The sequence below is a fragment of the Podarcis erhardii genome, assembly GCF_964252035.2.
Source record: "Podarcis erhardii genome assembly, chromosome: 10".
NCBI lineage: Eukaryota > Metazoa > Chordata > Lepidosauria > Squamata > Lacertidae > Podarcis > Podarcis erhardii.
This window is the reverse complement of record NC_138500.1, coordinates 35,648,405-35,660,381: the sequence shown is the minus strand read 5'-3', so window position 1 is coordinate 35,660,381 and position 11,977 is coordinate 35,648,405. Positions and strand designations below refer to the sequence as shown.

Below are 11,977 nucleotides of genomic sequence, written 5' to 3'. Positions count from 1 at the left end.
ATACTTGGCATTTCCACTTAGAGAAAGAAGAGATTGAGCCTCATGTGACAGTGATGGATCCAGTAGTGTCCCTAATTTACATACTCCTTCAGAGGTAGTATAGCCCCATCAAAAACAGGCAACATTTCCAGGCCTAAACCTCAATTGAAATGGGTCTAGAAAATTGGTTTCATCTAAGAAAACCTGGATCTAGCCCTTAACCATGTCTTGCCTTCCTATGTCCTATGCCCAACACATGAGCCATTACCTCTGTTGAGGTGGTCCATGTAACTATTTTGGCATCTTTCTCATGATGCTGTTAGTCTCCCTTCATTGCAATGGAAACCACATTAAAGTCATTTTAAAAAACCATTGGTTATTCTGGAATAGAATCTATTCCAGGCAGGCTCTTGGAGATAGCAACTTGCCAACAGATCTGGGTAGATCATATCCAGTTATATTCTCAATTTCTCTTATTTCAGTTGTCCAAAATATATTTGGGCATATCACCATTCATTGTTTTGCATCTTCAACATAGATTATCTCCTATATATGTGGCTTAATGCATACCAGTGAAAAATGAATTCATAACAAGCTTTATTTCAAGGCGATGCTTTTGGTTTGATGCAGAACATATTGCCCAAGATCCTTTATTTGAAATGATGTGCTAATTGTTATGTCAATATTAATGATAATATAATGTTTATTTAATAATCTGTGTTGGGTCTTTAAATGTTAAAAGATTCAAATTCTACAAGTTCTGAAATAGGACCATGTTTACCAATTAAATTGTTGGCAGTGTTTTGTAGTTGCAAGTACTGAAAAGTGTTGGTTGGGTCTGGAGCATTTTTTAAGATGTAAAAGAACGTAATAATACGGTATGTGGCAATACTTTGATCTCTGTGCTGTGACACAATAGTGGCATTAGATGGCACTTTAAAGTACTTTTTGCATGCCAGCTCCTAAGGCAACCTTATGTTTGCCAGTGCTTTTTTTCTAAAAAAAATGTTTAGGGGTACTTTCATTTTCCTACTCATATTGAAATACTGCCCCTCAATAAGGCCAAACTTAGATTCTCAAAATGTTTAAGTTTATGCGTACCCTCAGAAATAGCATTATAACAAAGGTAGTTCTGACATGACATTCTGTCTGACATCTTCAGAATATTTTAGTAACTTTTCTTCATATGGTCTTCAATATTAAAATAAAAGACAGGTACAAAGCCTGAACTAGCTGCAAAATGGCCACATTTGCCATATGAGCTGAACATTTATACAGTGGTACCTCGGGTTACAGACGCTTCAAGTTACAGACTCTGCTAACCCAGAAATAGTACCTCGGATTAAGAACTTTGCTTCAGGATAAGAACAGAGATCTGGCTCTGGCAGCGCTGCAGCAGCAGGAGGCCCCATTAGCTAAAGTGGTGCTTTAAGTTAAGAACAGTTTCAGGTTAAGTACGGACCTTCAGAACGAATTAAGTACTTAACCCGAGGTACCACTGTAATCGGTCAGAGAAAGTCTGGCCCAGTGCATAGACTGAAGAACCTCAAATTCCAAACTTTAGACAGTTACTTAGTGATCTCGGACCAGTTACTACTTTTCAGACTACTATGAAGAGAAAAGGACCAAAGACTGGTATATTAAGATAATATACTGTAATATATTGTTACTGACACCAGTTTTACAAAGGTTGCTTACCACTCGCAATTTCTGCTAAGCAGTAGCAAGCTTCCAGATGCTCAGGGTTATGTTTCCTTTAGGAAATCAAAGCACATCAGAGACTAGCCTTTAAGAAATATGGCTTATTGTACACATATTTACACCTAGGTCTACTTTGGAGAGAGTTCAGAGCATTACATCTCAAGAGGGGCTTGTTATTCACAGCAGTGCAGCATTGGAGTCCAAGGCATCCTGCAAGCCATCTCGGTGCCACTGTGCCATCCTGCTAAGATGGTTCTGGACTTCACAACCGCTCATGGAGTTCTTCTCTTGCAACCTCTAGATTTCAAGAGGACATATTTTTCTTGTGTGACATCACACCTCCTGTAACCTTCCCCTCCACACTATTTACCCAGAGGGCAGGCAGAGGGTCAATGACTGGACACAGTTTGGCATTTACACCATGATAGTCTTTCTCCCCAGGTCATTTCCTAACATCTGACATCTTTTCTTCATTATTTAAAATATTATCAAAATTCTACCATTTATTAATTTCTAACATTCCCTAACTAGCAGTTATGGGTTCCCTCGCCTCCCCACAACTGTCACCCCAGATTTGCAACAATATATCCATGCTGTAGGTGAAGGGTTGCAGTTGACAGATGGTAGATGAGTTCAAAGTACTCATCTCTGAATACTACACTGCTATCAGGATTTATGACCCCTCAAATACTCTCCCCCTGGAATGGCCTTTTGTAGTCCATTGCTTTCCAAAGCTTTTGGAAGAAACACACTTGCCTGTTAAGCACAATTTGAATATTTCTTTTTTCTAAATCAGATTACCATTTAAGTCACCCAATTCATAGCTACAATCTGGTTGCATAGTATGCACTCTTGTGGATAAAGCTCTGGTCCACCTTATACTAAGATATTTATTGTGCCTGAGAACATAAAGGTAAAGGGACCCCAGACCATTAGGTCCAGTCGTGGCCAACTCTGGGGTTGCGGCGCTCATCTCGCTTTATTGGCCGAGGGAGTTGGCGTACAGCTTCCAGGTCATGTGGCCAGCATGACTAAGCCGCTTCTGGCGAACCAGAGCAGTGCACAGAAACGCCGTTTACCTTCCCCCCAGAGTGGTACCTATTTATCTACTTGCACTTTTACGTGCTTTCGAACTGCTAGGTTGGCAGAAGCCTAAGAACATAAATTACTGCAAAACGTCTTGTTTTTTGTTAGTCGACTGACCAACGCGCCTTCATCTTTTTGAGCAACAGGAGTATTATTTATTACTTTTATTTATTTATTATTATTTTTTAAAAAATAATATTGGTGGTATTAAAATTCAAACGATATCTGTCGTAAATGCACTGAAACACTCTAGGAATAAGCAATGTAAACTCCAATGAGCAGATCTCAGTACGTGGAAGTTTTCACAAAATTTCCACCACGCACAAACTGGGCGCTGCCAATTAGGTAACCTTGTTCCTTCTCCTTCACCCAACTACTAAATTTACGGTCGCCTCTAGGGTTTAAACCAGACGGTGCCAGTCAAAGGAAGGTCCAGCTAGCAGGCTCCCTCCAAGGTCTGGTGCTTGTTGCGCATTCGCTCTCCCTCCACCCGCTTCCCGGTATTTCACGGCCGCTCCAAGGCAAGGCGAGGCAAGGCAATGGAGGGGTGCGGAGCAGAGAGCGGCAGAGCTAGGCAAGATGACGGGATTGGCTCTCGAGAGCGTCGGCGGAGTGACGCAAGCTCGCGGGGCCGCGGCGCCCAATCGCAGCGCGCCTTTTTGGACCGCCGCTCCGCCCTTTTGCGTCAGAGAAGGACAAAGTCATTGAGGAAGGGTGATATTCGGCCTTTGAGTGCAGTCGCCGGCCGAGTAGCGGAGCGGAGGGAAGCGGGTTCCGCCATCTTAGAAGGTGAGTCCCTGAAGGGAAGGGGGTGCAGGGGTGGCGTTTCCGTTCTCGCAGCTTTGCCGCGTGTTCAGTCCCGGCTGCTGACGGGGGCAGTTTTGTTTTTTTTTCCCCACAAGCAGGGCGAGGCGGGGGGGCCTCCTGCTTAACCACATCCCTCGTTCTTCCTCCCGCAGCTTCCTGCCGCCGCCATGTTCTCGTCCATAGTGCCGCTTGTGCGGCTCAACCCATTCCACGCCCCGCAGCTGCAGCTGCAGCAGGACGGACTCAGCCTAAGGAAACTCCCGGCCGAACCCGCGGAGCCTTCGTGCACCCGGCGGAGCCTGGCAGCCGCTTCCGCAGAGGGTAAGTGGGCGGATTGGGGGGTCGGGACGCACGACCTTTGCCTCGGTTCCTTCTCTGGAAGGGCCCCCGGTTTTTGAATTCTCTCTCGGGTGGGGCTTCAGCTACCGGGCCCCCTGGGTTCCTCTTGGAGGACATGGAAGGTCAATGCAGGCCGGGCTTGTGCTTGGCTCACAGTGACTCCTTGGCTGAGCCCCTTCCGTTTCCTCCCACTGGAAAAGGCCAGAATACTCATTCTCGTCTGTGCCTTGAGCCCCGCCTGTGTAGGCCTCGGAGGAGGCTTGCTCCGCGGCGACCTTGGGGCTGGAAGGCGTCGGGCCTAGCCATGCCTTGCATGTGGTTGGGGACATCTTGTCTGCTAGTGCGTGGTCGCCCTCAGCGGCTTAAGGATGCTGCCTGCGCAGAAGCCCAAGGCTAGTAGAAGACGGCATGTCTCCATGGCAACTAGTCAGCGGCCTGGTCCTTCCCCGGGTGGGTAACACTTTTAAAGGAGGGTGGATTGGTGGGGACAAGGTCACAGGCTTAGAATGACACTGGGAGGAGCAGGTGAGGCTAAGTAGTTTTCCACACTCTCGTTTACCTTGAAGGGTTTATTAGGTTGATACAATGTTGCACCTATGTAAGCAACCAATATTTTTAAGTCTCATAATGAAAATAAGCAAACTTCCATACAAATGTTCTCCATCAACTTCGTCCCGTTGGTGCCATATCTGTTTTCTTACAGTGACACAATATCTACTACTAAACCTGTCCTTTATTTAATTGCATAGGGCAGCCGTATATTAGAAAAAAAGAGTGAATAGGGTTTTGTAGCACATTTAAAAGATGAACATAGCTGTAGTGGCCTGCGAAAAGAATAGACACTGCTTTGTCAGATGCATGAAGCATCATCCTCCGTTGGCACATACCAACATGTCATTCATGATATATAACTCAATTAAGCTTTGTTTTTTGTATTTTAAAAAAGAGACCCTTATAGCAGTTTCTTTTTATGTTACAAGAACCCTGGAATGATAAGAGGTTGGTGCATGTAGCTTTGAGGCAATAGTTTTGAATCTAAGATGTACCTTATATGTACTTACTTGCCTTAATCTTTTTATAATGAATAAATCCTCACAATATATTCTTACAAAGATACTGGGTTAATCATGTGAAGGTCTATTGTCCAGCAAGTGTTTATATGCCCATGTAAAGAATTGCACAGCAGTAACTTGTGAAATTACTTACTTGTTTGTTTAGCCCTTACAAGGCAATCTGAAATCAGGGCCTGGTAAGTTACCTAAAACAATGAGCAAACACAATCAAGCTCTGTTGAATTTAATTGAAATAATTTTTTTGTTTTATATCCTGTATATATGCTATTTTGCCATAACTGGAAATTTACCCTTATCTAATATTTATGTGGCTTTTAATACCTGCACAGCACATCTCTTGGAAGAAAGTGTTGCCTTAAGCAGAATGCACCTTGTAAATACTTATATTTTGGTCATTCCTATGACACGTGCAGTAACTATGATATTATTTTGAATCCCATTCATGTTGGCATAGACATCTTTGTCAAGTAGTATACCAACCTACATGTTGATATTGATACTGGTCCTTGAACATGGTTATTTGAAAGTGAATTAAGATCCATTTTAATTACTTTGAGAATGTTTTCAGGCAGTCTTGGTAAAAAGAATAAATGCTTTTAGTTGACCTACTACCACTTCATAAATCTGGGAAGACAAACTTGTTTTAGGAGAAAAGTGAAATTTCTTGATTGAACTTACATAATTTAATGCTAACTTCAAATGCCAAACTCTGTAGTTTGTCAACTTGTACTTATCTCTTTTTAAGCAGAAGACTATAGCTGTGCATATGGCTCTGGCAGATTCTTCATCCTTTGTGGCTTTGGTGGGATTATTAGCTGTGGTACCACGCACACAGCATTGGTTCCTTTAGATCTTGTTAAATGCCGAATTCAGGTTTGATTGCATGTCAAGTTGGTTATCATAGCATGATAAAAGTGTGAAATCTTACTAATCAAAAGGAAACAAGGCTTGGATTTCACCCAAATAAAGTTTTTTATATCGTTGCATGTAGTTTATTTAACAGCATGGTGTGTCTTTTCTTTGCTGCAGAAGAATACAGTTGTGAATATGGCTCTCTCAAGTTTTACGCTCTCTGTGGCTTTGGTGGGGTCCTAAGTTGTGGTCTGACACATACAGCAGTGGTACCTTTGGATTTAGTGAAGTGTCGCATCCAGGTTTGTATGCTGCCAAATATGGATTTCCCCCCTATCATTTGGGATAAAACAATTGGACAAATTTTAAATTGAGCCAGATTTAGTTAGGAACCATGTAACTGGCATTTGACAAATAAGCAGTAATGGCAGATACTTGTGTTTGAAAGCTTCATGACTAATCAGAAACCATGATTTATCAAATGTATACCTCCAGTACAAATACGTCTAAAATATTTTAGCCTAATATATTTGAATACTAAACATTCAGAATCTTTATAATGCATGTAGCATAAAGGCTGAATGACTTCATGCATGTGTCATTTCTTTGTTGTGGAGTTATAATTTGAAGAAAAGATAATAATGATCCATGCATTTGACAACGAAAGCTTAAATATGTGAGGATATAGTCAATGAGAAACAGTATGATCCTTTGCAAATTAGCTTAGAAGTTGCACTGAGTTCAGTGGGAATCACTCCCAAGGAAGCGTGCATAGGATTTTAGCCATATAATGAACCAACCTCTAGCTTTATGGCAGAAGGAAGTTGGTTAGGTGGAATGAAGAATCTGAAGTTAACCCTTTGCTTATATTTGTAATATATTAAAAAGAGTGCTTTGATTTTAGATATTTATTTCACAAAGTTGATTCAACTATTATATTCCTCTAAAGCAGCTAAAAGTATTGAGGAAATATGCTTGAGATGTGTATGATCCAAGTATACATTACAGAAAATGTAATCCTGTTCATGCAGAAGTCAGAAAGAGGCCAGGAAGTAAGATGAAAGGTGAAATGGAACAAGTCAGTAGAGGGCGACATGAGGTAGGAAGGTAGGACCAGAGAGTATTAACATCTTATAAAGTCAATTTTTTTTTTACAAAATAGCATATTGCCAATTTCTGCATAAAATATTTTTGTAATATTGAACAGTTTTTACTGAGATTGCACATATCTAGGCAAACCTTAAATAGCTGTAACAAATTGCAGCCTTTTTCAGAACATTTATTCACAACTTTTCTGAGTACTTCTTTTTACAATTGATTTATTAATTGCTTCCTAAACCATTGTTTCAGATGCATTTACACATAAGATAATGAAACAGTTGAACACAAAAGCTAATACATTTAAAAAATACAAAAACCCTAATATGTGGACACTTAATTACCCAATTACCCATTACCCATTTACCCATTACCTTAATTACCCATTAATTACCCATTTATTCAGTTGAGACAGTACTGGTGTTGTTACAATGAAGAGTAACAATTCATCCCACTCCAATGCGCTGTTAGTTTTGGTGATATTAAAGTTTGAATATCTACATACTCATACTGTCCCTTTTTGCTTTCACATATTCTTGCAGTTCAACCCAAATTCCGTCTTCTTTCACTTAATGCAAGTTGTATTTGCTACTGCTTTAATCCTTCAAAATCCTTCTCCCAACTGAAGCACATTTATAATATATTGCTTAATTGAACATTTCAATATTGGATGATTACAATTCTTCTGTTGTAGAATTAACTTAGTTATATGGTCCATCACAGCTTCCAGTGTACCACATAGAATGATACACTGCTAGAACTGGATGTGTCTTTGATTAAATTTCCAAATTGATGAGTAGAGCTGGTTTGGCCAGTTGCGTATACCTTATATATGCTGGTTTGGCCAGTGGCGTATACCTTATATATGCTTCAAAACCCAGGAATCTTATACTTGCAGCCTATATTTGTTCTTTATTTTACTACTTGTCACAGAACTTTCTCTTTTTTCCCCCTTCAAAAATTACTTCTACAAAACCTTTCATGAAGTTCTGTAATCATCTTGCCACTGTCAGTTGACTTGTCATTTTTAACATTTTTAATCTTTCTCTTCACTGCATTCTTCTTCACTTGGTAAAAATCCTAAACTCTTTAAAACAATCATTAAGTACAATGTCTATATGTTTGGAGTATATTGGTTGTTGCTGTGAATGTGAGAAAGGTTAAAAAAATTATTAACTGCTGACTTCTCAAAACTTGTTTAGGTGGATCCACAAAAATATAAGAGCATCTTCAACGGCTTTTCAGTTACTGTCAAAGAGGATGGTGTTCGTGGTTTGGCAAAAGGATGGGCTCCAACATTTATTGGATATTCCATGCAAGGGCTCTGCAAATTTGGTTTCTATGAAGTCTTCAAAATCATGTATAGCAACATGTTGGGAGAGGTAAGTTTATTTATCCTGCAGTTCAGCACCCCTTTATTGTGAATTTGTCCAAGGAATGTCATATGAACATATTTTCTGCTCTGTTAAATTTTATTTCAGGAAAATGCATATCTGTGGCGTACATCACTATATTTGGCTGCATCTGCCAGTGCAGAGTTCTTTGCTGATATTGCTCTGGCTCCAATGGAAGCTGCTAAAGTGCGCATTCAGACACAGCCTGGGTATGCAAATACACTGAGGCAAGCTGCTCCAAAAATGTTTGCAGAAGAAGGTGTTTGGGCGTAAGTATTACAGCAGTTAAACCAGGGCCCTAAAGTGGCTCTTGATGATCCTGCACAGCTCCTTGATTATGAACTGTTTAGCTTTGATCATGGGTATTATTGCTTTAGACATGGAGCAGAATTCTGAGTCCTTAAGCAATATGAGCCAACATGCTCCCTTAGATCCATCTTTGTTAGATGTCTCTTGTGCTGAGTTCTGCTTACAGCTTTGGTTTTGAGTAGTTCCAGCCAAGAGGGATCAACAACTTTATGGTTGTACAGTCAAAGATGCTTGAGTCATTGGCATGTGAGAATAATATACCCTCACTCTGGTCTTTTATGTTCTGATAGCAATGGCTGTAATATAATACATGTCATTTTCCACTATCAGGATTTGGCTGGATTGTGGACATTTATCAATCAGTTCCAAGATTAAAGACAAAAGGGACTATATACCCATTGTTCTTTTAAGAGCGAGGCTAGAGGTTTAGGTTGTTTCTGATCTGACTAGTTTGAAAGAAACACTGCAATGCAACTGTGTTTTCACAATCACTAAACCTAATTCAGTCTTTGCTAATATTGGTATTTCTTGTGTGTGCATAAATCAGGGGTCAGCAAACCTTTTCAGCAGGGGGTCGGTCCACTGTCCCTCAGACCTTGGGGGACAACGACTATATTTGGGGGGGGGGATTATGCAAGAGCATCGTGAGTCCCACTGGCTGCTTACTAGTGTCTTACGAGCAGCAGGACAATGAGCGGCATGTGAAAGAGCTCTGGAGAGGGGCGGTTTAAAATGGTGACCATTTGAGTGCTGCTGCTGGCACCAACAAAGCCCAGCCCCCTTCCTCCTCTAGGCAGGGCGGGGAGAAACCATGAGGAGGGAGGGAGGAGATGCTGCTGCCATGTGAGGGAGAGGGAAAGAAAGTGCGCTGGTGATCCACGTGGCGATTCCCAGAGCATCCGTGGGCCGGATCCAGAAGGCAGTTGGGCCTGATCCAGCCCGCGGGCCTTAGTTTGCAAACCCATGGCATAAATGACATGGTTGTTTAGGGCAAAACACCTGGTCCATACACCTGTCTTTCCTGGGGTACCACACAGGTTCTGCCTAATAGTGCCTGTTCTGCCTAATAGTGCCAGGTTTTGAGCCTGGGACCTACTGTATTAAAACTATGTGCTCTGCCATTGAGATTCATTTGTTAGACTCAGGTAGCGTAACTGATTTGAATTCCTGTGTCTTCCAGAATTAATTCCAAATCAGAAGCACTTAAATATGGGGTTTCTAATTTTTTGTCTACTTTGAAGTTTCTACAAAGGTGTTGTTCCATTATGGATGAGGCAGATTCCATACACCATGATGAAATTTGCCTGCTTTGAAAGAACTGTGGAAGCGCTTTACAAGTACGTTGTCCCGAAACCAAGGAGCGAATGTTCAAAAGGAGAACAGCTGGTTGTTACATTTGTAGCAGGTTATATAGGTAAGGAAATACTTTTTGGAATATAGTAACAGTTTAGTATTCATGAGCAAGTCCCAAGAAGAGTCTGGCTTGCATGCTTCCCTGTATTCTCCCACGTAGGCAGATAAAAATGCCTTCAGCAGCATTTTATTTCACTTTCATAGGATCTTGGTTTGCCCTTGCATACAGATGATAAATAATAGTATAATAAACTCCAGCTTTATGGAACGCGGGTGGTGCTGTGGTCTAAACCACTGAGCCTAGGTCTTGCCGATCAGAAGGTCGGCAGTTCGAATCCCTGTGGCAGGGTGAGCTCCTGTTGTTGAGTCTCGGCTCCTGCCAACCTAGCAGTTCAAAAGCATGCCAAAGTGCAAGTAGATAAATAGGTACCACTCTGGCGGGAACGGCGTTTCTGTGCGCTGCTCTGGTTTCACCAGAAGCAGCTTAGTCATTCTGGCCACATGACCTGGAAAAACCGCGGACAAACGTCGGCTCCCTTGGCTAGTAAAGTGAGATGAGTGCCGCAACCCGAGTCGTTCGCGACTGGACTTAACTGTCAGATGTCCTTTGCCTTCATGGTTTTATTGGCTTGTTTTGAAACTGACCTGCTTGACAAGCACCAGGAAGCCACTGCCCTGAATCACACAAGTCACATTCAGATTTGTGGATGTTGTACACACAATTGGCCAATGTCTTTAGTAGGTCCTGCAGGATTATTGAATTATCTAACTGCTTGCATCTAATGATACAAGTATGTTATGTAATGAGTTGTGGAGATCTCATCTCCCTATAGCAGTTGTGAGTCAGTCTCCTGTTGACATAGGATCTTTCTGCAATATGAATAAACATATTAATGAATATTTTAAATTAATGGTGACTACTTGCTTTTCAGCTGGGGTCTTCTGTGCCATCGTTTCACATCCTGCTGATTCTGTGGTATCCGTGTTGAACAAAGAAAAAGGCAGTTCAGCTGCTCAAGTACTGAAGAGGCTGGGATTTAAAGGTGAGCATTTAAGCTGATACTGAACTGTGAAAGTGCATGAATAATTCCAGATACTAATAATGTTATGTTCCAACAGGTGTATGGAAGGGTCTCTTCGCCCGTATTATTATGATTGGTACTCTGACAGCACTACAGTGGTTCATCTATGACTCCGTGAAAGTTTATTTCAGACTTCCCCGCCCACCTCCACCAGAGATGCCAGAATCTCTGAAGAAAAAGCTTGGTCTTTCTGAGTAGATGGATCATGGACTGAATGGCTAAATAACATCATGAAACTTTATACACATGGCAGTGTAGGAGAATAAAGTATTTGTTTGCTCAGGCCTCACTGTTGCTGTTGGTCAAAATAAAGTACTAGATTGACACATGTTTGCCTTAGTTTTCAGCCTGTTGGAAAAAATGGTTTCATGGCGGCTAAGGGAACTGGTCTGGTCTACTCCTGAAAAAGGACCCCTCATGTGTTGCTACTGACAGTCGGTTAAAGCAGAGAAGAAAATAATGAATTTCTAGTATTTTACAAGTATGATCTACCAAACTGCTTTGCCTTAATGTGGGTTCACTTGAGTGTCTGTGAAGGCAGTTCTATAAATTAGGTAATCAGGTTCTTGCTTTAGGTAATTATGTTTACAAATGTTTATCACTAACCCAGTGAGAGACGTATGTATTCAAAGTATATGTATGACCAGTTAATACTGCTGCAGCCATTATTATTGAAAGGTCTTGACATATCTACCAGCAAGGATATGTTATTATTTGTTGCTTTTTGCCATGGCAAATAAGAACAAGTTACACTATTTTAAAGCCAAAAACACTCTATTAAAACATCCTACCCATGCAAAATGGTGGCAGTTAAAAGCTGGAGGCCTGGTTAAAAAGGAATGTGCCTGAAGCTATGTAATGGTGGTGTCAGGCAAGCCTTTCCTGGAAGAGCATTCCACAAGTG

At 41.3% G+C, this 11,977-nt stretch overlaps 1 protein-coding gene and 1 long non-coding RNA gene across 4 annotated transcripts; one reads left to right on the top strand and one right to left on the bottom strand.

Moving 5' to 3' along the window:
• Positions 1 to 3,398: 3,398 nt before the first annotated feature.
• On the top strand, positions 3,399 to 11,399 carry SLC25A3 (solute carrier family 25 member 3). Of its 3 annotated transcripts, none has more exons than XM_081878318.1 (8): positions 3,399 to 3,555; positions 3,726 to 3,894; positions 6,015 to 6,139; positions 8,138 to 8,317; positions 8,417 to 8,598; positions 9,880 to 10,052; positions 10,924 to 11,034; positions 11,111 to 11,399. In XM_081878318.1, the coding sequence occupies exons 2-8, from the start codon at positions 3,741 to 3,743 to the stop codon at positions 11,269 to 11,271; spliced, it is 1,086 nt and encodes a 361-aa protein (XP_081734444.1). In that variant the 5' UTR covers positions 3,399 to 3,555; positions 3,726 to 3,740; the 3' UTR covers positions 11,272 to 11,399. The 3 variants fall into 3 exon arrangements, with proteins under 3 accessions (XP_081734444.1, XP_081734445.1, XP_081734443.1); XM_081878319.1 differs by lacking the exon at positions 6,015 to 6,139 and adding an exon at positions 5,734 to 5,858; XM_081878317.1 differs by lacking the exon at positions 6,015 to 6,139 and adding an exon at positions 5,731 to 5,858.
• LOC309351029 lies at positions 6,735 to 8,131 on the bottom strand. Its single transcript, XR_014160666.1, has 2 exons — positions 7,303 to 8,131; positions 6,735 to 7,256 (listed from the first exon to the last, which is right to left on the bottom strand). It is a non-coding gene; the product is annotated as an uncharacterized lncRNA (long non-coding RNA).
• Positions 11,400 to 11,977: the final 578 nt, after the last annotated feature.

Excerpts from the sequence above, each read along its gene's own strand:
- SLC25A3 (XM_081878317.1), top strand. The coding sequence starts at position 3,741 with ATGTTCTCGTCCATAGTGCCGCTTGTGCGGCTCAACCCATTCCACGCC. Across the intron at positions 3,895-5,730 it reads GGCAGCCGCTTCCGCAGAGG|CAGAAGACTATAGCTGTGCA; the intron begins GTAAGTGGGCGG and ends TCTCTTTTTAAG. Across the intron at positions 10,053-10,923 it reads ATTTGTAGCAGGTTATATAG|CTGGGGTCTTCTGTGCCATC; the intron begins GTAAGGAAATAC and ends CTTGCTTTTCAG.